Source organism: Trifolium pratense, linkage group LG2 (assembly GCF_020283565.1).
Source record: "Trifolium pratense cultivar HEN17-A07 linkage group LG2, ARS_RC_1.1, whole genome shotgun sequence".
Lineage (NCBI taxonomy): Eukaryota > Viridiplantae > Streptophyta > Magnoliopsida > Fabales > Fabaceae > Trifolium > Trifolium pratense.
Genome location: NC_060060.1, coordinates 33,211,477 through 33,235,280, shown reverse-complemented (window position 1 = coordinate 33,235,280; position 23,804 = coordinate 33,211,477). Strand labels below are relative to the sequence as shown.

General features: G+C 34.5%; 1 protein-coding gene and 1 pseudogene across 3 annotated transcripts; both read left to right on the top strand.

The window, feature by feature from the left end:
• Nucleotides 1-639: 639 nt before the first annotated feature.
• The window catches only part of LOC123904588, a 39,716-nt pseudogene continuing 16,551 nt past the window's right edge, over nt 640-23,804 (top strand).
• Nucleotides 14,156-22,723, top strand: LOC123910619 (protein LNK1-like). Of its 3 annotated transcripts, none has more exons than XM_045961778.1 (11): nt 14,156-14,264; nt 15,564-15,708; nt 16,225-16,321; nt 16,619-16,780; nt 18,292-18,827; nt 18,943-19,291; nt 19,876-20,538; nt 20,836-20,984; nt 21,245-21,380; nt 21,466-21,559; nt 22,169-22,429. In XM_045961778.1, exons 4-11 carry the CDS (start codon nt 16,778-16,780, stop codon nt 22,246-22,248), a joined length of 2,010 nt encoding a protein of 669 aa, XP_045817734.1. In that variant the 5' UTR covers nt 14,156-14,264; nt 15,564-15,708; nt 16,225-16,321; nt 16,619-16,777; the 3' UTR covers nt 22,249-22,429. The 3 variants fall into 3 exon arrangements, with proteins under 3 accessions (XP_045817734.1, XP_045817736.1, XP_045817737.1); XM_045961780.1 differs by having other exon boundaries at nt 14,196-14,264; nt 15,581-15,708; XM_045961781.1 differs by lacking the exon at nt 22,169-22,429 and adding an exon at nt 22,436-22,723 and having other exon boundaries at nt 14,209-14,264.

Below are 23,804 nucleotides of genomic sequence, written 5' to 3'. Positions count from 1 at the left end.
ATAAGAAAAACTAGCTTGAAATATATATGATCATACTTGATGTGAGTTTTTGTTTGGCTGCTGAATGTTATCTATAGGAAATTGTTTTGATACATCTGATATTGCTGCTCCAGCAACCGTCGAGGTCATGGATTGGTACTGAGAGGGTGCATTTGCATTTGCATGCTGTTGCTGTGTTTGTGTATAGTATACTTGTTCTTGCATAGCTCCACCATAGTCATAACCATAAATAAATAGGGTGTGGTGGATGACGAATATTTTGAGACAAATTCACATATTACTAGCCAAGACCCACTAGAGCTGAGGGAACAACCGGGTAACAGAGATAGCTTGCTTTGTAAGTTACTGAAATTGGACCCTTATTTTCATTGTACTTGAACCTTATTTACCTTCATTCCCTATTTTCATTGTACTTGAACCTTAGTTTTCTCACTGAAAACTAATTGTCAGCTTTATAAAAATTACAAAAACATTCCCTCAATTCTAATGTTGACAGGATGTTGTAATAAACTCTCCAATTTGACTGAAGTTTCGTCATGTTTCCCTTTGTTTGAAAAATTAATCGATTCGTTGCAATCATCATATAAGTGTATCTAAATATCACTTTTAAATTGCAGAAGTTGTGATTTAACATTTGGAATGGGGAGTCTCACTAATGAAGAGGAGTTCTTCTGGTTTCCTTCTTCACACAGTGCTGAAGGTTCAGATGATGGTTTTCTTTTTCACATTGCTAAAGGTTTTCTTCTTCTCACTGATGAGCAGGGTTTAGTTTTCATCCGGGAGTAATTTTTTCTTTTTCTTTTTTCCTCTCTTGTAACAAAAAAAAAGGGCGTGTTACTTTCTGAATGTCTGGTGTATTTTATTAGTGTGAAGCTGTAAACTGAATTAAATTCATTTTTAATTTGGATATCACACCAACAGTTTTTTTGTATTACAGTTGCAGAAGAAGCTTCCAAAGTCATAAGTAGGAAAGCGAAAAATGTTGATCATTATACTCCTCCCGAGCAATATGCAGATATAAATCAGCGGTTTGGAGCCTCTTCTAGCGGAGTTACTTCTCTTGATAGTAATTAGAAGCATAAGAAGAACATGGATTATGATTCTTTAGGCTGCATACTGACACAAATTCCTTCAATGTATAAAAAATAGTGTTTTAGGTAATGAAATAGTTGGTAATTCTTAGAAAATAATTGAGCATCTATTTTTTTTTATTAATCCTTTGATTCTTAGGAAAATGGATTCCGATAATTAGTTCGACTATGAGGTGAGCATCTACATGTCAAAATAAATTTTTGTAGTGGCAAAAAATTTAATTTTAAAATTTTTTGTCAAAAAAAATAAATTTTAATTAGCTGAACTTGTTTTCATTTTCTTAAGATAGGATATCGTTTGAATTATAAATTTAATTAGCTGAACTTGTTTTCATTTTCTTAAGATAGGATATCGTTTGAATTATAACAAAAAAAATCTGATTGAAAACTATTGAATGTTTTGTAAAAATAAATAAATTAAAATAACATGTACACATACACCATGCAAAATCTACTACGAGCGCAAAACTTCATTTTTTAATTAACAAGTCAATCTAAAGGCTAATAGTTTGCAGCATGATTGCAGCAGGCACAGCACAGGGCGCCGCTGAGGATCCAAATTAGTTGTCCAATATGTCTTGGAATTAAGAATTTCATATGCTGTCCTTTTATAAAAAAATAAAAAATCCATCTGCTGCCACAAAATTTTGAATTTCTTAGTCTCTTCACTACACCTGTGTTGTTAGTTGTCTTGACTGCTTGTTGAATTTAAGTTTTCATGTGTTTTGGTGGTCCAGTTGAAGGAGGAATAAACAAATCAATTAAAAATTGACACCTGTCATTTTTTCAACAATTAAAGGAGGATCTGAAGCTAGCAAATAGATACATCGTCCTCCATGCATGTGTGTGGTGTACACCAAATTTCACATACATTGTCCGCCGGAGCCGTTATAGAGACTATCTATATAGTCATATACATCGTATATGCCCCTGTACCTGTTCGGATATATACACATTTATATTTATAAATTCTAGTTTATGTAAAAATTATTTGTACATTTTTAAGTTTGTTACATTTGGTAAAAGGAAAGTGAAAGCAACCAACCAAAAATAACTAGAGATTACATTTGGTGAGTAGAAAAAGTAGCCACTATTATAGCAAATAAGATATAATTATTTACTTTATTTATTTTAACACACGCGCACACGAGTGCACGCACGCACGCGCACGCACACGTGAGTAGCCACTTATTTACTTTATTTTAATGTCATTTTTGTTTCGAAGCATTAACAAATTTTCAGTTCTTACAAGCATGATAATTATAAGATTTTTTTTAATATTGTTTTGCATGTGTGTTTGGTGGTCCAGTTGAAGGAGGAATAAACAAATCAATTAAAAATTGACACCTGTCATTCTTTCAACAATTAAAGGAGGATCTGAAAACAAATACATTGTCCTCCATGTGTGTGGTGTACACCAAATTTCACATAAATATTGAGTTACCCATTTCAGCATATCAAAGGCAAAGAGGGAAAAATGGAAACAATTGATTCACCTTCCAAAGGGTAGAGGTAAAACAAATTGACTATTTATTCACCATGGTAAACACGGAGGTAAAAAAAATAAATACAACGGAAATAGCACAACTCTGAACCAAATAAGAAACTATGGTGTAGCTATGAAGCTTAAACTAGGTAACACATAAAGGGAAAAACAAATTAAACGATTCTTCTTCAATTCAGAGGAAGCTATGAAGCTTAAATTAGGTAACACATATAAGGAAAAGAAATTAAATGATTCAGATGAGGAAGATGCAAATTTAAAATATAAGACAAAAATCAAAATCAATCTCAAAATCTACTAGTAAAACTTAAAGTTCATAGTCAGAGTGAGAGAGAGAGAGAGAGAGACAGAGAGGTAAACATAAATTCATTCTTTTGAACTTCATTGTTAGTAAGCAGTATTGTGTCTCTGTTTCTCTTTGGAGAATCGAACCACCAAGGCATTTGAATTTGCTAAATCACACAAACAACTCTAGAATCCACATCATCACAAAATCTCAACATCAAACTGAGAATATTCATTTCTCTCATACTTGTACCCATCAATTTCCTTCTCAATTTCCTATACCCATCAATTTCCTTCTCTTTTCTGCCGGTGAAAAAGCTTCATCCCTATCAACAATAATAATAAACCGCATCTAAGCTCACCCAGAGAATTGAGTTGGTCATTGTTTCGTTCGGGTCATCTAAGCTCACCGCATCCAACCGCAAACCGCATCTCATTGTCACTTTTTTTTTTTGAAAACTGCAAATATATATATATTATATAAAAAGGAGCTCTAAACACAAGGAGTGCAAAAGAAACTCTCAAACACGGGATACAAAAAAACCAGGAGCAGGAGCAAGACTAAAAGCTAGCCAAAAAACTCAAAATCCCAAGCACACACCAACCAACCCCTACTAATCCCTAAAAAAAGGAAAGAAGAAACAGAAACAGCAAAAGCAAGAACTAGATACAAAAGGAGAAAAAACAAAATTATCTCCTATTCAAACAAATCACCGGTTCCGAATTGCATCTCATTGTCACTGAACACTAACCCAAAGTAACCTCCATTTTCACACAGGCTTTTCGCTTCCCCTTTAATCCAGATCTACTTTATTTATTTTAACACACGCGCACGCGAGTGCACGCACGCACGCGCACGCGAGTGCACGCACGCACGCGCACGCACGCACACGTGAGTAGCCACTTATTTACTTTATTTTAATGTCATTTTTGTTTCGAAGCATTAACAAATTTTCAGTTCTTACAAGTAAAAATTACCCATGATAATTATAAGATTGTTTTAATATTGTTTTGCATGTGTTTTGGTGGTCCAGTTGAAGGAGGAATCAGATAATAGAAAACACACCTATACAATCCCATTCTAGTTGCCAAAACTGATTTTTTTTTTTTTTTGAAACAGCATATTCATAAAACCACCTTAGGTACAAGAAATACATAAGGAGGAAAACAGGTTAAAACCTGAAAACAAAACCAAATCTCACAAGGAGAAACCACCTAAAACCAAAACCCCTTACAGCAAAAACAGAAAGCAGCACAAACACTAAAAACACACCAGAAAACTAAAAGCAGCAGGAAAACAACAAACAACTCCAGAAAAAACCCCGCAGCGCACGGCAAACACATCACCGCCGGAAACAATAACACGGTTCCTGCTGCCATTCGTATAGTAAACAAGGCGCAATCTTTAAGCGATGAACACTCCACCTCCACGACATAACTTTCATCAAAATCACGCCTATCTTTTTTCTCCCTAGAAATCAACTCTATTCCTTTAATCCAGATCTTCCTGTACATTCATTCCAAATCGCCCAAACCAGATCTACTTCCCTTGCCTACCAGATCTGCTTTTATGGATACTCCGATGACATGGCAGCAACACACACTGGCCACCTGGTTCGGTTTGTTAGGTAACTACCCTTACTTTTTATAGTAGTAGTATTTATAACAGAACACTATATATATATATATATATATATATATATATATATATATATATATATATATATATATATATATATATATATATATATATATATATATATATATATATATATATATATATCTTTACTCTCCCCCGCTTTTTTTATTTATTTACCTAATTATTTTTATTTTTGTTGTGCAGCCAATTTGATTTCGTTTGGAGTATTTTTGGCCCCGATGTAAGTCAATTTAACAATTAGTATAATATATTAGTATATCTTAAATGAGTCAGTCTATTCCTTTATTTTATTTGATTTAATGGTTAAATTTTTTTTATAATTAAAACAATGATTAAACTAGACAATCTCTTATAAGCAATATCGATTAAGAACAAGAACTTTTTATCTTTTTGATATTTTTTTTTGTTGTTGATAAATTATGTGATCAAATTTTTATGACCTTTCATTTTAATTATGCATGTTGTGTTGTATATTTTCAAAAAATATGGTAAAAGAAAATTGGTCCCTTTTAATCCAAAAGATAACTAGTACTGGTTCTTAATCGAAATTGGTCCCTTCTCTTTTCTGCCGGTGAAAAAGCTTCATCCCCATCAACAATAATAATAAACCGCATCTAAGCTCCTCACCCAGAGAAACTCTCAAACACGGGATACAAAAAAACCAGGAGCAGGAGCAAGACTAAAAGCTAGCCAAAAAACTCAAAATCCCAAGCACACACCAACCAACCCCTACTAATCCCTAAAAAAAGGAAAGAAGAAACAGAAACAGCAAAAGCAAGAACTAGATACAAAAGGAGAAAAAACAAAATTATCTCCTATTCAAACAAATCACCGGTTCCGAATTGCATCTCATTGTCACTGAACACTAACCCAAAGTAACCTCCATTTTCACACAGGCTTTTCGCTTCCCCTTTAATCCAGATCTACTTTATTTATTTTAACACACGCGCACGCGAGTGCACGCCCGCACGCGCACGCGAGTGCACGCACGCACGCGCACGCACGCACACGTGAGTAGCCACTTATTTACTTTATTTTAATGTCATTTTTGTTTCGAAGCATTAACAAATTTTCAGTTCTTACAAGTAAAAATTACCCATGATAATTATAAGATTGTTTTAATATTGTTTTGCATGTGTTTTGGTGGTCCAGTTGAAGGAGGAATCAGATAATAGAAAACACACCTATACAATCCCATTCTAGTTGCCAAAACTGATTTTTTTTTTTTTTGAAACAGCATATTCATAAAACCACCTTAGGTACAAGAAATACATAAGGAGGAAAACAGGTTAAAACCTGAAAACAAAACCAAATCTCACAAGGAGAAACCACCTAAAACCAAAACCCCTTACAGCAAAAACAGAAAGCAGCACAAACACTAAAAACACACCAGAAAACTAAAAGCAGCAGGAAAACAACAAACAACTCCAGAAAAAACCCCGCAGCGCACGGCAAACACATCACCGCCGGAAACAATAACACGGTTCCTGCTGCCATTCGTATAGTAAACAAGGCGCAATCTTTAAGCGATGAACACTCCACCTCCACGACATAACTTTCATCAAAATCACGCCTATCTTTTTTCTCCCTAGAAATCAACTCTATTCCTTTAATCCAGATCTTCCTGTACATTCATTCCAAATCGCCCAAACCAGATCTACTTCCCTTGCCTACCAGATCTGCTTTTATGGATACTCCGATGACATGGCAGCAACACACACTGGCCACCTGGTTCGGTTTGTTAGGTAACTACCCTTACTTTTTATAGTAGTAGTATTTATAACAGAACACTATATATATATATATATATATATATCTTTACTCTCCCCCGCTTTTTTTATTTATTTACCTAATTATTTTTATTTTTGTTGTGCAGCCAATTTGATTTCGTTTGGAGTATTTTTGGCCCCGATGTAAGTCAATTTAACAATTAGTATAATATATTAGTATATCTTAAATGAGTCAGTCTATTCCTTTATTTTATTTGATTTAATGGTTAAATTTTTTTTATAATTAAAACAATGATTAAACTAGACAATCTCTTATAAGCAATATCGATTAAGAACAAGAACTGTTTATCTTTTTGATATTTTTTTTTGTTGTTGATAAATTATGTGATCAAATTTTTATGACCTTTCATTTTAATTATGCATGTTGTGTTGTATATTTTCAAAAAATATGGTAAAAGAAAATTGGTCCCTTTTAATCCAAAAGATAACTAGTTCTGGTTCTTAATCGAAATTGGTCCCTTCTCTTTTCTGCCGGTGAAAAAGCTTCATCCCCATCAACAATAATAATAAACCGCATCTAAGCTCCTCACCCAGAGAAACTCTCAAACACGGGATACAAAAAAACCAGGAGCAGGAGCAAGACTAAAAGCTAGCCAAAAAACTCAAAATCCCAAGCACACACCAACCAACCCCTACTAATCCCTAAAAAAAGGAAAGAAGAAACAGAAACAGCAAAAGCAAGAACTAGATACAAAAGGAGAAAAAACAAAATTATCTCCTATTCAAACAAATCACCGGTTCCGAATTGCATCTCATTGTCACTGAACACTAACCCAAAGTAACCTCCATTTTCACACAGGCTTTTCGCTTCCCCTTTAATCCAGATCTACTTTATTTATTTTAACACACGCGCACGCGAGTGCACGCACGCACGCGCACGCGAGTGCACGCACGCACGCGCACGCGAGTGCACGCACGCACGCGCACGCGAGTGCACGCACGCACGCGCACGCACGCACACGTGAGTAGCCACTTATTTACTTTATTTTAATGTCATTTTTGTTTCGAAGCATTAACAAATTTTCAGTTCTTACAAGTAAAAATTACCCATGATAATTATAAGATTGTTTTAATATTGTTTTGCATGTGTTTTGGTGGTCCAGTTGAAGGAGGAATCAGATAATAGAAAACACACCTATACAATCCCATTCTAGTTGCCAAAACTGATTTTTTTTTTTTTGAAACAGCATATTCATAAAACCACCTTAGGTACAAGAAATACATAAGGAGGAAAACAGGTTAAAACCTGAAAACAAAACCAAATCTCACAAGGAGAAACCACCTAAAACCAAAACCCCTTACAGCAAAAACAGAAAGCAGCACAAACACTAAAAACACACCAGAAAACTAAAAGCAGTAGGAAAACAACAAACAACTCCAGAAAAAACCCCGCAGCGCACGGCAAACACATCACCGCCGGAAACAATAACACGGTTCCTGCTGCCATTCGTATAGTAAACAAGGCGCAATCTTTAAGCGATGAACACTCCACCTCCACGACATAACTTTCATCAAAATCACGCCTATCTTTTTTCTCCCTAGAAATCAACTCTATTCCTTTAATCCAGATCTTCCTGTACATTCATTCCAAATCGCCCAAACCAGATCTACTTCCCTTGCCTACCAGATCTGCTTTTATGGATACTCCGATGACATGGCAGCAACACACACTGGCCACCTGGTTCGGTTTGTTAGGTAACTACCCTTACTTTTTATAGTAGTAGTATTTATAACAGAACACTATATATATATATATATATCTTTACTCTCCCCCGCTTTTTTATTTATTTACCTAATTATTTTTATTTTTGTTGTGCAGCCAATTTGATTTCGTTTGGAGTATTTTTGGCCCCGATGTAAGTCAATTTAACAATTAGTATAATATATTAGTATATCTTAAATGAGTCAGTCTATTCCTTTATTTTATTTGATTTAATGGTTAAATTTTTTTTATAATTAAAACAATGATTAAACTAGACAATCTCTTATAAGCAATATCGATTAAGAACAAGAACTGTTTATCTTTTTGATATTTTTTTTTGTTGTTGATAAATTATGTGATCAAATTTTTATGACCTTTCATTTTAATTATGCATGTTGTGTTGTATATTTTCAAAAAATATGGTAAAAGAAAATTGGTCCCTTTTAATCCAAAAGATAACTAGTTCTGGTTCTTAATCGAAATTGGTCCCTTCTCTTTTCTGCCGGTGAAAAAGCTTCATCCCCATCAACAATAATAATAAACCGCATCTAAGCTCCTCACCCAGAGAAACTCTCAAACACGGGATACAAAAAAACCAGGAGCAGGAGCAAGACTAAAAGCTAGCCAAAAAACTCAAAATCCCAAGCACACACCAACCAACCCCTACTAATCCCTAAAAAAAGGAAAGAAGAAACAGAAACAGCAAAAGCAAGAACTAGATACAAAAGGAGAAAAAACAAAATTATCTCCTATTCAAACAAATCACCGGTTCCGAATTGCATCTCATTGTCACTGAACACTAACCCAAAGTAACCTCCATTTTCACACAGGCTTTTCGCTTCCCCTTTAATCCAGATCTACTTTATTTATTTTAACACACGCGCACGCGAGTGCACGCACGCACGCGAATGCACACGTGAGTAGCCACTTATTTACTTTATTTTAATGTCATTTTTGTTTCTCTCCAGATCTACTTTTTCTTCAAACAAACTGGTCGTAGCAATTTATTCACCATGCATGGTAAACACATTTATAGATACATTGTCCTCCATGCATGTGTGTGGTGTACACCAAATTTCCCATACATTGTCCGCCGGAGCCGTTATAGAAACTATCTATATAGTCATATACATCGTATATGCCCCTGCACCTGTTCAGGTATATACACATTTATATTTATAAATTCTAGTTTATTTAAAAATTATTTGTACATTTTAAGTTTGTTACATTTGATAAAAGGAAAGTGAAAGCAACCGACCAACCAAAAATAACTAGAGATTACATTTGGTGAGTAGAAAAAGTAGCCACTATTATAGCAAATAAGATATAATTATTTACTTTATTTATTTTAACACACACGCACACGAGTGCACGCACGCACGCGCACGCACACGTGAGTAGCCACTTATTTACTTTATTTTAATGTCATTTTTGTTTCGAAGCATTAACAAATTTTCAGTTCTTACAAGCATGATTATTATAAGATTTTTTTTTAATATTGTTTTGCATGTGTTTTGGTGGTCCAGTTGAAGGAGGAATAAACAAATCAATTAAAAATTGACACCTGTCATTCTTTCAACAATTAAAGGAGGATCTGAAGCTAGCAAATAGATACATTGTCCCCCATGTGTGTGGTGTACACCAAATTTCACATAAATATTGAGTTACCCATTTCAGCATATCAAAGGCAAAGAGGGAAAAATGATGGAAACAATTGATTCACCTTCCAAAGGGTAGAGGTAAAACAAATTGACTATTTATTCACCATGGTAAACACGGAGGTAAAAAAAATAAATACAACGGAAATAGCACAACTCTGAACCAAATAAGAAACTATGGTGTAGCTATGAAGCTTAAACTAGGTAACACATAAAGGGAAAAACAAATTAAACGATTCTTCTTCAATTCAGAGGAAGCTATGAAGCTTAAATTAGGTAACACATATAAGGAAAAGAAATTAAATGATTCAGATGAGAAAGATGCAAACTTAAAATATAAGACAAAAATCAAAATCATAGAATCCAAAATCATAGAAAACGAGAAAGTTGCGAAAAGAAATCACAGAGCAAGATATCTACCTCCCTCTAGGGCCGTCTTTCGTCCAAATCATATCTGTAATTCAATTCAACGACCTTTGAGTACTTGAATTGAATTAAACAATACTAGTACTTGTGATTAATTCAATTCAAACACATTAGTAGTGAAATCAGATAATAGAAAACACACCTATACAATCCCATTCTAGTTGCCAAAACTGATATTTCATCAAAATCACGCCTATCTTTTTCCACTTCATCCCGACCCAGCCACCACTTCCACGTCCACAATTTCACTTCATCAACAACTATTGCAACCTCTGCAATCCCATTATCAAAGATCACCGTATTTCGCATCTTCCAAATCGCCCAAACCACCGCCGTCCAAATCATAGTCAGACCGTATTTCATTAACTTCCTCGAAGTCAATCCCTGTATCATGTTCAGAATTGAGAAAAGATTATGAGGGAGTGAGAAATTCAATCCTAACCAAACAAACACTTCAATCCTAACCTCCATTTTCACACAGGCTTTTCGCTTCCCCTTTAATCCAGATCTACTTCCCTTGCCTACCAGATCTGCTGCTATGGATACTCCGATGACATGGCAGCAACACACACTGGCCACCTGGTTCGGTTTGTTAGGTAACTACCCTTACTTTTTATATATCTTTACTCTCTTCAATTCAGAGGAAGTTATGAAGCTTAAATTAGGTAACAGATATAAGGAAAAGAAATTAAATGATTCAGATGAGGAAGATGCACACTTAAAATATAAGACAAAAATCAAAATCAATCTCAAAATCTACTAGTAAAACTTAAAGTTCATAGTCAGAGTGAGAGAGAGAGAGACAGAGGGGTAAATATAAATTCATTCTTCTGAACTGAGTTGGTCATTGTTTCATCCCCATCATTGTTTCGTTCGGGTCATCTAAGCTCACCGCATCCAACCGCAAACCGCATCTCATTGTCACTGAACACTAACCCAAAGTAACCTCCATTTTCACACAGGCTTTTCGCTTCCCCTTTAATCCAGATCTACTTTATTTATTTTAACACACGCGCACGCGAGTGCACGCACGCACTCGCACGCACACGTGAGTAGCCACTTATTTACTTTATTTTAATGTCATTTTTGTTTCGAAGCATTAACAAATTTTCAGTTCTTACAAGTAAAAATTACCCATGATAATTATAAGATTTTTTTAATATTGTTTTGCATGTGTTTTGGTGGTCCAGTTGAAGGAGGAATAAACAAATCAATTAAAAATTGACACATGTGATCATTCTTTCAACAATTAAAGGATGATCTGAAGCTAGCAAATAGATACATTGTCGTCCATGTGTGTGGTGTACACCAAATTTCACATAAATATTGAGTTACCCATTTCAGCATATCAAAGGCAAAGAGGGAAAAATGATGGAAACAATTGATTCACCTTCCAAAGGGTAGAGGTAAAACAAATTGACTATTTATTCACCATGGTAAACACAAAGGTAAAAAAAATAAAGAAAACTAATAATGCCATTTTTGTTTTGAAGCATTAACAAATTTTCTACTCAGCGTGTGCGTTATTTTAAATACAATATCTATAGATGAAGAATGAAGAAAACTAATAATCCGAAGCATTTTTGGCCCCAATGTAAGTAAATTTAACAATTCTAATATATACATATATATATATATATATATATATATATATATATATATATATATATATATATATGTTAAATGATAATATATTTTGAATTTATCAATTTAATATTTAGAAAATAAAATAAAACTCTTTCCTGTAAATATATATTGCAGACTGACATCTATCAGAATACATAGAAGAAGGAGCACGGAAAACTTTTAGTCACTACCATATCTGGTAGCACTGTTTTCATGCATGCTTTGGCTATACTGTGGTTTTTTACTGGCACATGGCGTTTTTATTATCTCTATAAACGCTGATGTATGTGTAATTGAGGCCATTTATATCATTTTATACATCGTCCATGTTCCTACTTCACCCTCAACATCCTCCACTTCTGCACCCTTAGCCATCTCCCCTCTGCCCCACCCTCAGCCTCCTCCACTTCCCCACCCTCAGCCACCTTCCCTCTATCTCCCTCAGTCTCCTCCCCTCCGCGGCTCCGCCTCCCACTTCCCCACCCTCAGCCACATCCTTTCCACCTCCCTTTGCTACCTCTATGAGGTGGCCACCTACCTCCACCAACTCAATGACGGGAATGCCACCTACTATAAATTCTCCCCACCTCCTCCCAAATCCTCCTAGACAACAGTTCTCTCAGCATATGTTTTCCTACCAGTCCGTGAATAGTAGTCGTAGATGAGAACATGAATGGTATAGCTAATGGAACTATAAATTACACAGATTTGTGACTAGAGCGTAGCTGGACTTAGGGAAACTCTCGCGTTTGGCTTTGGATTGTTAGTTACATATATCTGCAAAGTTTTTCTTTATCTCTCTTCCAGATCATGAGGGGTCCAGATAGTATTCGAGAGGAGCGACCACACATGACACCAATTTTTTTTACTTTGTGTGTGTATGTGCGTGCATGCGTGCACTCTCGTGTGCGTGTGTTATTTTAAATACAATATCTATAGATGAAGAATGAAGAAAACTAATAATCTGAAACATTTGATAAATTTTAAACCGTATCTCTCCACGGTCTTTTTACTAATTGTTAGTAACATTTGGTTGTGTAGGAAATTTTATTTCTTTTGCAGTATTCTTAGCTGCTCCGGTATAAGTAAATTTAAGAATTATAATATATGTTAAAAATTATATTACAATAATTTTGAATTTATCAATTTAATATATGAAAATTATAATTAAAATTTTAAATATATATTGCAAAATGACTTTTATTACAATATATAGAAGAAGTGCATAAAGCAAAAAAGTATTCATCCGTCCTAAAATATAAGTAAAAGTGGATCAAACAAACTTGATGTATTTGGTTCAAAATTTGGACAAAATACATTCACTTTTGTTGACTCACTTTTGCTTATATTTTAGGACGGAGGGAGTAGACCCATGAGCGAGCCACACCAACCAAGCTTGAAAAACAAAATATAAAAGTATACAGACAGAAACACTAAACAAAAATAAAAAAGAGAAACTCAATTTGTTCCACACACCATCTCGCTGTCGATCTGTGACTCAATTTGTTGCATTTGTTTGAGGAAAAGAAAACTCAACTCTCTCGCATTTGTTTGAAGTAAAAATAATATGGGAATTTGATTTCTTTCACAATATTCCTGACTCCAATGTAAGTATATTTAAGAATAATAATATATGTTAAATCATATTATGATATATTTTGAATTTATCAATTTAATATATGGAAATTATAAATATATATTTTTTCGCCTTAAATATATATTGCAAACCAACTTTTGTAAAGATATATGGAAGACGAAGCCCACAAAGTTTTCGGTCGCTAATGTACTTGGTAGCATTATTTTCATGTGTGCTTTGGTTATACTGTATAACGGTTTCCTTCGTACTGACGGCGTTTTAATTATTTCTACAAATATCAAGAGATAAATAAATGGAGATCTTGATTCATCTTTTCGTTGTTACCAATTAGTATAATTTTTTTTTTTTAACCTTTTCCTTTTGCTTTGAATTGACTAATAGGCAGCACGCACGTGCGTAGGGTATGCAACTAGACACGTGTCTGGTAGTAAAACAGAAACTAATTGTGGACCAATAGAAACACAGTAAATGATCGGATCGATCTTAAGCACCCACACCTTCCAACCATTCCAATTTCCAACCACGAACAATATTTCCCTGCCACGTGTCAGTTCTCCCTCGTTATTTTTCTTTGCCTAAATTATTAAGAGGAGTGCTAGCAACACACTCTTTAACAAACACACTCTAAAACACTCTCTTTTATTGGTTAAAATTTACATGGGTTCCATAAAAGTTATATGGGTCCACATTTTTTTATGGGACCATGTGAATTTCAACCAATAAAAGAGAGTGTGTTGGAGTGTGTTTGTTAAAGAGTGTGTTGCTAGCATTATTCAATTATTAATTTAATTAATTAAAAAAATATAAAATTGTTCGTGCAAGTTGAAGTAGGATAGTAGGAAGAAAACGAATCACAAACCAAACAACTGTTTGAGGCCAAAAAAAAGCTCTCAAAATAATCACTTCTTGCTCATTCCACGTTTTGGTAACTTCATTTTTATTTTTTCTTCTTCTTCTTCTTCTTCTTCTTTAGTTTATCAATATGAAGAAAATTATTGACTCAAGAAGATACATGTCTTCAAAATTCAGCTTCTTCATACTCTTCTTTTTAAGTTTATTTTATGATTAATTAATTATACTTATATTATATCAACGTTAATTAGGCTAAACTGCTTCTCAATCACTTTATTTATATCTTTCAGATTCATCTGCTATTATTATTGTTTTTACCAATTAAATAGAAGTTAGGAGTAGTAGTTATTATTGATTCTTGGTTTAATTTTAATTGGTGTGATTTTTATTCTATTTTTTGTTTTCTAATTTTATTTGACTAGAATTTGGAACATATAAATCCGGTTGGTTGGTTAAGTGTTTGATGATAAGGAGAGGGTGAAAATGAACTTCCAATACTTTGGATCTTGTTTGTTGCTCATTTTGTTTTCTAAATAATTTTTAGTATCAGTTATTTGGATTGATTTGGAGAATTTAAGAAAATGGCTCATGACATTTTCATAAGTTGTTTTCAGCTTATACAAAAACAATGTCACTTTATTTTATCTTTAATCATCGTACTTCTTTTGTTCTAAATTATAAGCAAAAATAGGTCAAAAAAAGTTGATATATTTGGTTCAAATTTTTAACCATATGCATCAAGTTTCTTTGACCTATTTTTACTTATAATTTGGGATGGAGAGAGTATGCTATAACCTGCAAAATAAGCTGTTTATCCAAATAGGGACTATGTTGTAAGTTGAAGTTATTTGAACTTAGTAATATTTAGGCTTAACTATACATTTGGTCCCTTACGTTTATTTTAGGTTTCAATTTGGTCCCTTACGTTTAAAAAGTATCAATTTGGTCCCTTACGTTTATTTTATGTTTCAAGTTAGTCCTTTCCGTCAATTTTGTCACATGTGGCAGTCAATTTGCATATGTGGACTGACACGTGGCACTTGGACACGCTGACACGTGTACTGTTCAAACGGTGTTAGTGACAAAACTAACGGAAAGGACTAACTTGAAACATAAAATAAACGTAAGGGACCAAATTGATACTTTTTAAACGTAAGGGACCAAATTGAAACCTAAAATAAACATAAGGGACCAAATGTGTAGTTAAGCCTAATATCTATGCCTTATGCTTAAAGTTCAGAATATTTTCTTTCCCCATTTTTTTACTTATGGCCACCTTTGTTTCATGATTTTACTAAAGTTAAACTTAAATCTAACATGATAATTTTGTTACTTTCCTTAGCTAATACTCCTATGTTGTTTTGTCAAATAGGTCTATAATTGGTGAAGGTTTTGCCAGGCTCCACTTTTTTCTTATGAAACTTAAAATGGGAAAGTTTTGAAATCCCATTTCATAATCCAGAGATGCCAAAAAGTTGCAGCAGTCGCGCCGGCTTTGTATTTCTTTGACTGAAAAGGTAGTAGCAGATTTATCTAAACTCTTCGACAAAATTATTTTTGTAGTTAACTCAATTGAGATCGTGGGATCGGTATAGGCAATTGCTGGTGGACGTAGATGTTCATATACTGCCGATGAGAAGGCAGTTGGTGTCAATTATAATGTCGGTTGACTATCTCTAGACTCATGAACAAGTCAACTATAAGTGTTAACCCAACAATAAGTATTCGCCGGCATTTAAGGACCGTTAGCATCATTGATCAATGCTATTCATAATTTATAAACACAGTGGATATGTGAGTGCTGAAAATGTTTTAGAGATTAAATTTTGAAATTCCTCTACCATTAGTGATGCTATACTAAGATCATGCATGATTCATAAGTGTTTCTACTATTATAATTGGCATAGAACTTAACATGTCATTTCTTTCTTCATGATATAAATTTTGTTCCTTAGTTGGTTTTTCAAATTTGTGACTTCAGGTTTGTTTTATGATTGGTGTGTTCTGTGATTGAAAAACATCTTTGGTGACAGGTTTGCTATATAAACATGAAATTGGATCAAGCATTTGAGTGTATCACTAGTGATGGATAGACGATCTGCGGGGAATGTCAAAATCTACATGTTTGAGGTATGACCTATTGTTAAATTCAAATCCAGTATACAATATTGCTTTGCAGCCTTGCCACATTATAATCATATAGTACCATTTCTTGTATTTATTGTCTCCATGACTCCACTTCAAATTCCATTCTTAACACGATACAGAACATTCAGCCGGCCCTAATTCATTTCCATTTAAGACCACAAATATGTTGGCATTTTTGTTGAGTTACCTTTGGACTCTGCTCGTATTACGTGAACTATTCTGTAATTGCATTGATGATATCACTATCTGATTCTGGATTCAACGTTTTCTTTTCTGCAGTGAGTGCTTTTGCTCTGGCATAATCTTAAAAGCAGGCTGTTGTGCAATCCAAGTTCAGTAGTGCTAGGGATGCAGAAGTGGCTTGGTAGCTATTAACAAGACACCAGAAGCATCGATGTTACTGCTATTGTGAAGTGTACAGAATACAGTCCTTGTTAAATGGTAAATTTGAAACTTATATTTGTGTACCTTTCCTTCTACACTTTGCTTGCATGTTGCAACAGCTCCACTTCTCTCCTGCACAAATCGTTTCTTTAATCCCTTTTGTTGGGTTTTTGTATGTTGGCTACATTTTGCAAAAACATCTTTTAGTCAAGTGTTGAGACATATATGCATACATCAAGTGTTGAGACAAATGTACGTACACATTGGAACAACACCTGTGTAGTCTGACTGCGCGCCAGCTTGCGTTATTATTTTATGTGCAATCTTTCGAAGATTTGATTGAAGAATTATTTCGTGGTTTCTTATACAACATGGCGCACGTGGTCAAGTAGTTTTTGAAGGCAGCCGAACCATAGTTCTATTTTCTAAAGGAATAAAATAACTTTAAGAAAATATAATATTTGATTCCAAAATATGTCTGCTGCTGTCGCAATTTTGAAGACCTAATTTTGTCTTGGAACCCAAGCTATTCTACTGCTATAAATACGAAGACAAGCATATGGTTTTGAGTATCTAAAACCGTGTTCTTACAAAGCGTGTGTCTTAGGGTTTTAGAGTGTTAATTGTGAGCCTTTCTGGTATCTCATTGATGCAAGCTTAGGACCCGAGTTTATTGAGTTGTAATTGTGAACTTCTCCTAAGCTTTAAAGTAAGGAGTTAGTTCTAGAGTTGTGTGTGATTTGCTCGTAAGCTTTTAAGCAAGAGTGAATCTTAGTTTCATAGGAGAGTGTCTCCACCATTGGTTCTCATTTGTATTGCTAACAACGCTGTCTGTGTTGTTAGAGGGAATTGGGACGGGGTCTCATATCTAGGAGTTCCTAGGAAGGATTAGGACGGGTAGTGTCTAGGTGATAAGTCGTAAACCTGGGTGTTTGCTGAGGGCTTTGAACTAGAACTATTATAGTGAATTCATTTCTGGATTGGTATCCCCCAGAGTAGGTGACGTTGCACTGAACTGGGTTAACAACTCTACTGCGTTATTTATTTTCTTGTCATATTTATGTGTGTTCTGCGTGCAGACGAGTGTTGACACACTTTGCTCAACACCTGTCCGCTGTGTAACAGACAAGTGTTGACACACTTAGCTCAACACCTGTCTATTGTGTGCCAGGAATTTCACCTTTAAATTGGTCAAGCCTGATTTAAACTTCCTCAAGGTTCAGTTTGAATCTTGGAAGGATATGGTTCATGTTTTCTGAGGTAGTTTTTTTACCACAAGGTTATTTAGAAACCCTTGCAGGGTAAACTTCCTCTCCTGCACATGTTTTCTCTATAAAAAATGAACATTGTTCGGGGATGTATTATTATTTCCTTTTTTACTGTTGATATCAGTAGTGGTGGATTGTATTTATTTGAGCTTTAACGAATGTACTAGTTTGATGTTTTCAATTTAATATTTATCTCTTTATTGGGTTTGATACTGTGTTTTTATAAATTTGTCACTTTATCTCATGCCAGGCTACTATAAGTTATTTGCTTAATAATTAATATATGTCTTTGTGCTACAGTTCAAAGATAATGCGTGGGACGAATTTGATGAGAATCATGATCTCATAGTCCCCCATTCTGGAAGCCAACACAATAATCTGTTTGTAATTGAGGGTGATGGCTGTAAGAAATCACATCACGACTTACGTGGGTTAGAAAGTAGTGGTTATGTTAGTAGCTATGGTACTCTGGGTAAAGATGAATTATACTTGCAAAATATGACCCAGAATGAAAGAATGCCAGAAAAGGATTCATGGTCTGACACACCTGAAGGTGTATTTTCTTCATGTGATGGTGACTCATACAGAGAAGCAAAAGGGCTAACTTCAGATCATACAGGCATGTCTGATCACTGTTTCAAGAACGGCAATATAGATTCTGGTGGTAGCAAGCTTTGTGCAGATGATACAATCTTGGAAGAAAAGTGTGGGGTGGAAGATGATGGGGCATGTCAACATCCAAAAAATCACATATCTGAAGCTGATAATGAACTCAGTTTTCTTGATAATGACGGGTGGCTGGATATAGGAAACTTAGAAGATGTTGACAGGATGTTGTAAGAAACCCTCCAATTTGACAGAATTTTTCCTCATCTTTCCCTTTGTTTGAAAAATTAATCAATTCGTTGCAATTATCATATAAGTATCTAAAATATCACTTTTAAATTGCAGAAGTTGTGATTTAACATTTGGAATGGGGAGTCTCAATAATGAAGAGGAGTTCTGCTGGTTTTCTTCTTCACACAGTGCTGAAGGTTCAGATGATGCATTAATGTCCGACTTAAAGCTTCATTGTGCCGACATGAGTCCATTGAAAAATATATCTGAATACAATATGGATTCATCCAAGGACAACATTGAAGTTCTTCCGATCAATGATTCAAACAAAAAGTCATCCCCCGGTGATAAGACAAGATCTCAAATGGATGTGGATGACAATGGTGTCCCTGCTTCGTTATCAATGTTCAATGAATCAGATAAAAAATCTGGTGATAAAGATGCCTTGGTGTCCAAAGAAAAGGTTTGTTAGTTGCCTTTTCAACCTGGGTTTTCAATTCTTGAATTTCAAATTATGAAGCTATAATTCGATGTGGGTTCTTTATGAAAACACCAGGGCACATACTGATATCTCCATATGATGATCCTCTCAAAGGCACATGAAAAACTAATTTTGATACATGCTTCTGACCTCCTAGGTCGTATATTCTAGAATGAGATTCAGTCGGTTTGAGTATGATAATTTTATGGTATATTCATTATTCATGACCTAATTTTTTTTATCCTGGTTATAGTTGTAACTAATACTGTGTTTGTATTTAGGGCAATCCAGTAATCATGCCATTTGTTGTGAATAATGTTTTTTCATTTTTCACTATCTTCACTTAATGGGAACTTGTGCTTGACCTTTATGCAGGACCCAAAAAAAATTCTTTCATTTTGAGGGTAATTTGTTGGGTTTGTCTTGTATACAATGCAAGTTTGATAGCAAGGGTGGGTTATTTTCTGAATGCCCGGTGTATTTGTTTAGAGTATGAAGGTGTAAGCTGGATTAAATCCTTTTTTAATTTGGATATCACTAACAGTTTCTTTGTATTACAATTGCAGAAGAAGCTTCCAAAGTCATCAGCAGGAAAGCGAAAAAATGGCAATTCTATTCATCGTTATACTCCTCCTGAGCAATATGCAGATATACATCAGCAGTTTGGAGCCTCTTCTAGTGGAGTTACTTCTCTTGATAGTAATCAGAAGCATAAGCAGAACACAGATTATGATTCTTTAGGCTGCATACTAACACAAATTCCTTTAGCGCACCTAGACTTTAGTCATGCTCCAAATCACACTTCCGTCTCTTCAAATTTCTCTGGACCAAGAGCGGACCATGATGTATACATGTCTCCTTCTCTTATAGAATCATCTTATGCTTCAAACATGGATTGTTCTCATAGTCATTCTTTGGTGGCTGCTGCCTTGAAAACAAATGAGAATAGGGAAAAGTATCATAGCCATGGCAACCTCTTAAATACGAGTTACAAAAACGAAAGAAGGGCAAATGAAATGCCATTTCACAGTCCAAGTTCTTCTCAGCAGGTAGCTCATCAATTTGAAAATGAAGATGAAGGTCATAGTAAAGTTCGAGGGGTTAGTCTAGGATTTTCATCAAAAATAGACTCATCAACTGTACAGGAAAGCTCACCCATAAGCTCGGCTCTTGACCAAAACTTGCTCAAAGCAAATAGCTTTTGCAACTTGCAACAGGTGTTGGAACAGGTATTAGAATCTAGTGATGTTCAAGTTTGTGAAAAGGAATTGTTTATATCTCTTATGTTCATTTTAAATTGCAAAACTGCCACCCATTTTTACTTCATTTTAACTTCTTTAAATGAAAACATTTTTCACGTGTTCCCTATACAAAATTTTGAAAACAGAAAACAAGGTGAAGTTTTTGCAATTTAAAATGGAAACTGAAAACGTTTTTATAAACCTAAAGAGGCCATGGTTATTATCTATATATATATATAAAATGTCACTTATTGCTGAAACATCGACCACTTTGTTTGATTGCAGTTGGATATTAAAACTAAACTGTGCATAAGGGACAGTTTATACCGCTTAGCTAAGAGTGCTGAGCAAAGAGATAATAATTCAAACTCAAATGGTTGCATTGGAGATGGCACTGCAGCATGCAAAGACACAATGACACAGGATGCAAGCAGGTAATGCTCACTTTTATAGCATCATAATTATCTGTCTCAATAACAAGGTAGCCATTATGGAGGGGCATCAGAGTTTTAATGACTGTGTAACATTATTTTTGAGTATTAGTAGTTGTGAGTTCTTATCTGCAATTTGTAGTGTTTCCAAAAACATTCTTTTCTGTTATTCACTTGCCAGACCAAAACCATCCTTTTTGGATCTATTTTTAAATAGTGCTTATCAATTAATCTTCTTTTCGATAACACATAGCTTCATTCAGGTGTACAGGGTTAATGGATATCGAAACCAACACAAATCCTATTGATCGGTCTATAGCACACTTATTGTTTCACAGGCCCTCACATCCATCAACGCTGCTTCAAAACGATATTGCACCTTTCAAATCCAGTGCCATGGTATGCTTTCATGAATTTTGACACGTTCTAATGAAGTAGAATGCTATTGTTTGGTCCAAGCCTCATTTTCTGGTTTAATTGACAGATACATGAATCAACTATCAATCCATCAGTAAAGGCTGAGAAACAGGTCTGTCAGGAAGATTCTTCTACCGATGTAGAGAAAAAGCTTTTAGGGGGTAATGTCTAGTGAATGCGAAACCAGCTTTGGCGCATTATTATGTGTAGTTTATAGTTTTCATGTCATCTTATAAGATGATGTATAATTATTTTGGGCTTACTTGGATCCCATTTTTAATTTAAGATCCATTTTTGCATTGAATGTCATGACACCGATGTCTCAAAACGTGATAATCATGCACACATTTTACATTTGTGCTGATCATAAGGGAGCATTGTAATGTTATGCTTGCAATTATTTTCATGCGAAAGACCACAATTTGCACAGCGAATGGTCAGTCATCGAATTATTTGAGACTAACATTATCCAAAAAAGTAGTTGCAAAAAACTAATATTATATATACTTCTAATGTTATCAAATTATATAAATATGACAAACAAAAGGAACAATATGTTTCATTTTGAGACAGAAACAAGCATGCGTAGAAATATGTAACTTTATTTTATCTATGAATCTATCTTTAATCTCCAATAAAAATCCCTGAGTTACTAGTTGACAATGAATCATCAGTTATAGACCTATCATAAGAAGCATCATCCTCATCTTCAGACATCAAATGTACTTGTTGTATTTTCTCGACTTCTCTAACTACCTCTTTCATCTCAGGACGTTTCTCAGGAAACCTCTCAATGCATCTCATTGCTATCTGCAACAACCTTAACATCCCAGGAAGAGCACTCTTTTGACAAGATATTTCTTTGTCAAATATCTCAGCAGTCCATTCTTCTCTCACAGCTCTATTAACCCAACTACAAAGATCCACACCATTAGTCCCTTGTGGAGCTGAGCACATAGAAACTTTCCCTGTTAGAATTTCTATTAAAAGTGATCCATAGCTCCAAACATCTGATTGCATTGTAACTTTTCTTGCAGATCCATATTCAGGTGATTTGTAAACAACCATATGTTGAGCTGCAATTGGTTGTGCTATTAAGGACGCAAGACTAAAGTCAGATACAAGAACTGAATCTTTTTCATCAAATAGAACATTTGAAGACTTTAGATTTCCATGAGGGACAATGTTATGGATCTTGTTGTTGATGTGAAGGTACTCTAATGCTCTAGCCACACCTCTTGCTACTAATAATCTTGAGTTCCAATTGAATGGAACCCTGTTTCCATCTCTTCCATCTGATAAAGTCATGCACATTTAGGTTAATTACCATATTATTTTGTCATATGATTTGGAATTTAAATTGGAAAAAACCTATGATAAGAATATTTAAAATTTTAACATTCAAGTATTCTTTATATTTTGATCTAGGAGCTTCGAAGGCGGAGAAGTGTCGCGTATAATCTATAGCAGACCAATGCTAGAACATTATTCAAAACCCTAATAGTGACCAGTGTTGCTCCTCATAAGTAGAAAGCTTATGGTATTATCCGTCCTCACAATTGTGAGATTGTGACTCAATCGATGTTAGTTCAACAAAAGATAAGAAAAATGAATATCAGTGCCTCAAAACTTAACTTATATATGATTTCTCTCAGTTTTCTTGAATCGACACCTATTTGGTCACTATCTCAACTATAACGAAGTAGATGACCCTAAAAAGGTGATGACGTTTATCATCGTCAAAGTTTGATTGAACAATTTTCAAACGTCGATCAACCATATACCATATATGGCACAATAAAGGATATTATTCTAAGGAAAATTATATCAAAGTACAATTCAGAATAAAAAAAGACCAAGTTGATGTAAATTACCATGAAGTCTAGAGAACAGATTTCCATTCTGAGCATATCTATAGAGCATGAGCTTCTCATCTCTTGAATGATAATAAGCAAGCAAAGGCAACAAATTAGGATGTTTAAGATCAGCAATAATTTTCACTATCTTTGCAAATTCTTCCTTAGTAAATGGTTTCAAGTCCCTTAACCTCTTCACAACAATATTATGTCCATTATTCAACATAGCCTTATAACTATTCCCCATAATTCCATGTCCTAATGCTTCTGCAGAAGCTCTAAGAAGTTCTCCCATTTGAAAATTTGTCTCATCATTGAAAAACATTAACTCCTTTCTCTCTTCTACTGTCATCATTGTTGTCCCTTCTCCTATCTCAACTCTCTTCACATTAATACTTGTTTCAACATCTTTCTCTTGTTCATGAGATGTGTAAATGTGTCCCTTCACTATTCTATTGAGTTTTTTTGATGTGTTGTAGTAAAGAATCAATAGCAATATAATTGCTAAAAGAAGAACCACATTGAGAATTAATAATAAAAGATTGGAATT

Excerpts from the sequence above, each read along its gene's own strand:
- LOC123910619 (XM_045961778.1), top strand. Across the intron at positions 18,828-18,942 it reads GAAGATGTTGACAGGATGTT|AAGTTGTGATTTAACATTTG; the intron begins GTAAGAAACCCT and ends TTTAAATTGCAG. Across the intron at positions 21,560-22,168 it reads AGAGAAAAAGCTTTTAGGGG|GACGTTTCTCAGGAAACCTC; the intron begins GTAATGTCTAGT and ends CTTTCATCTCAG.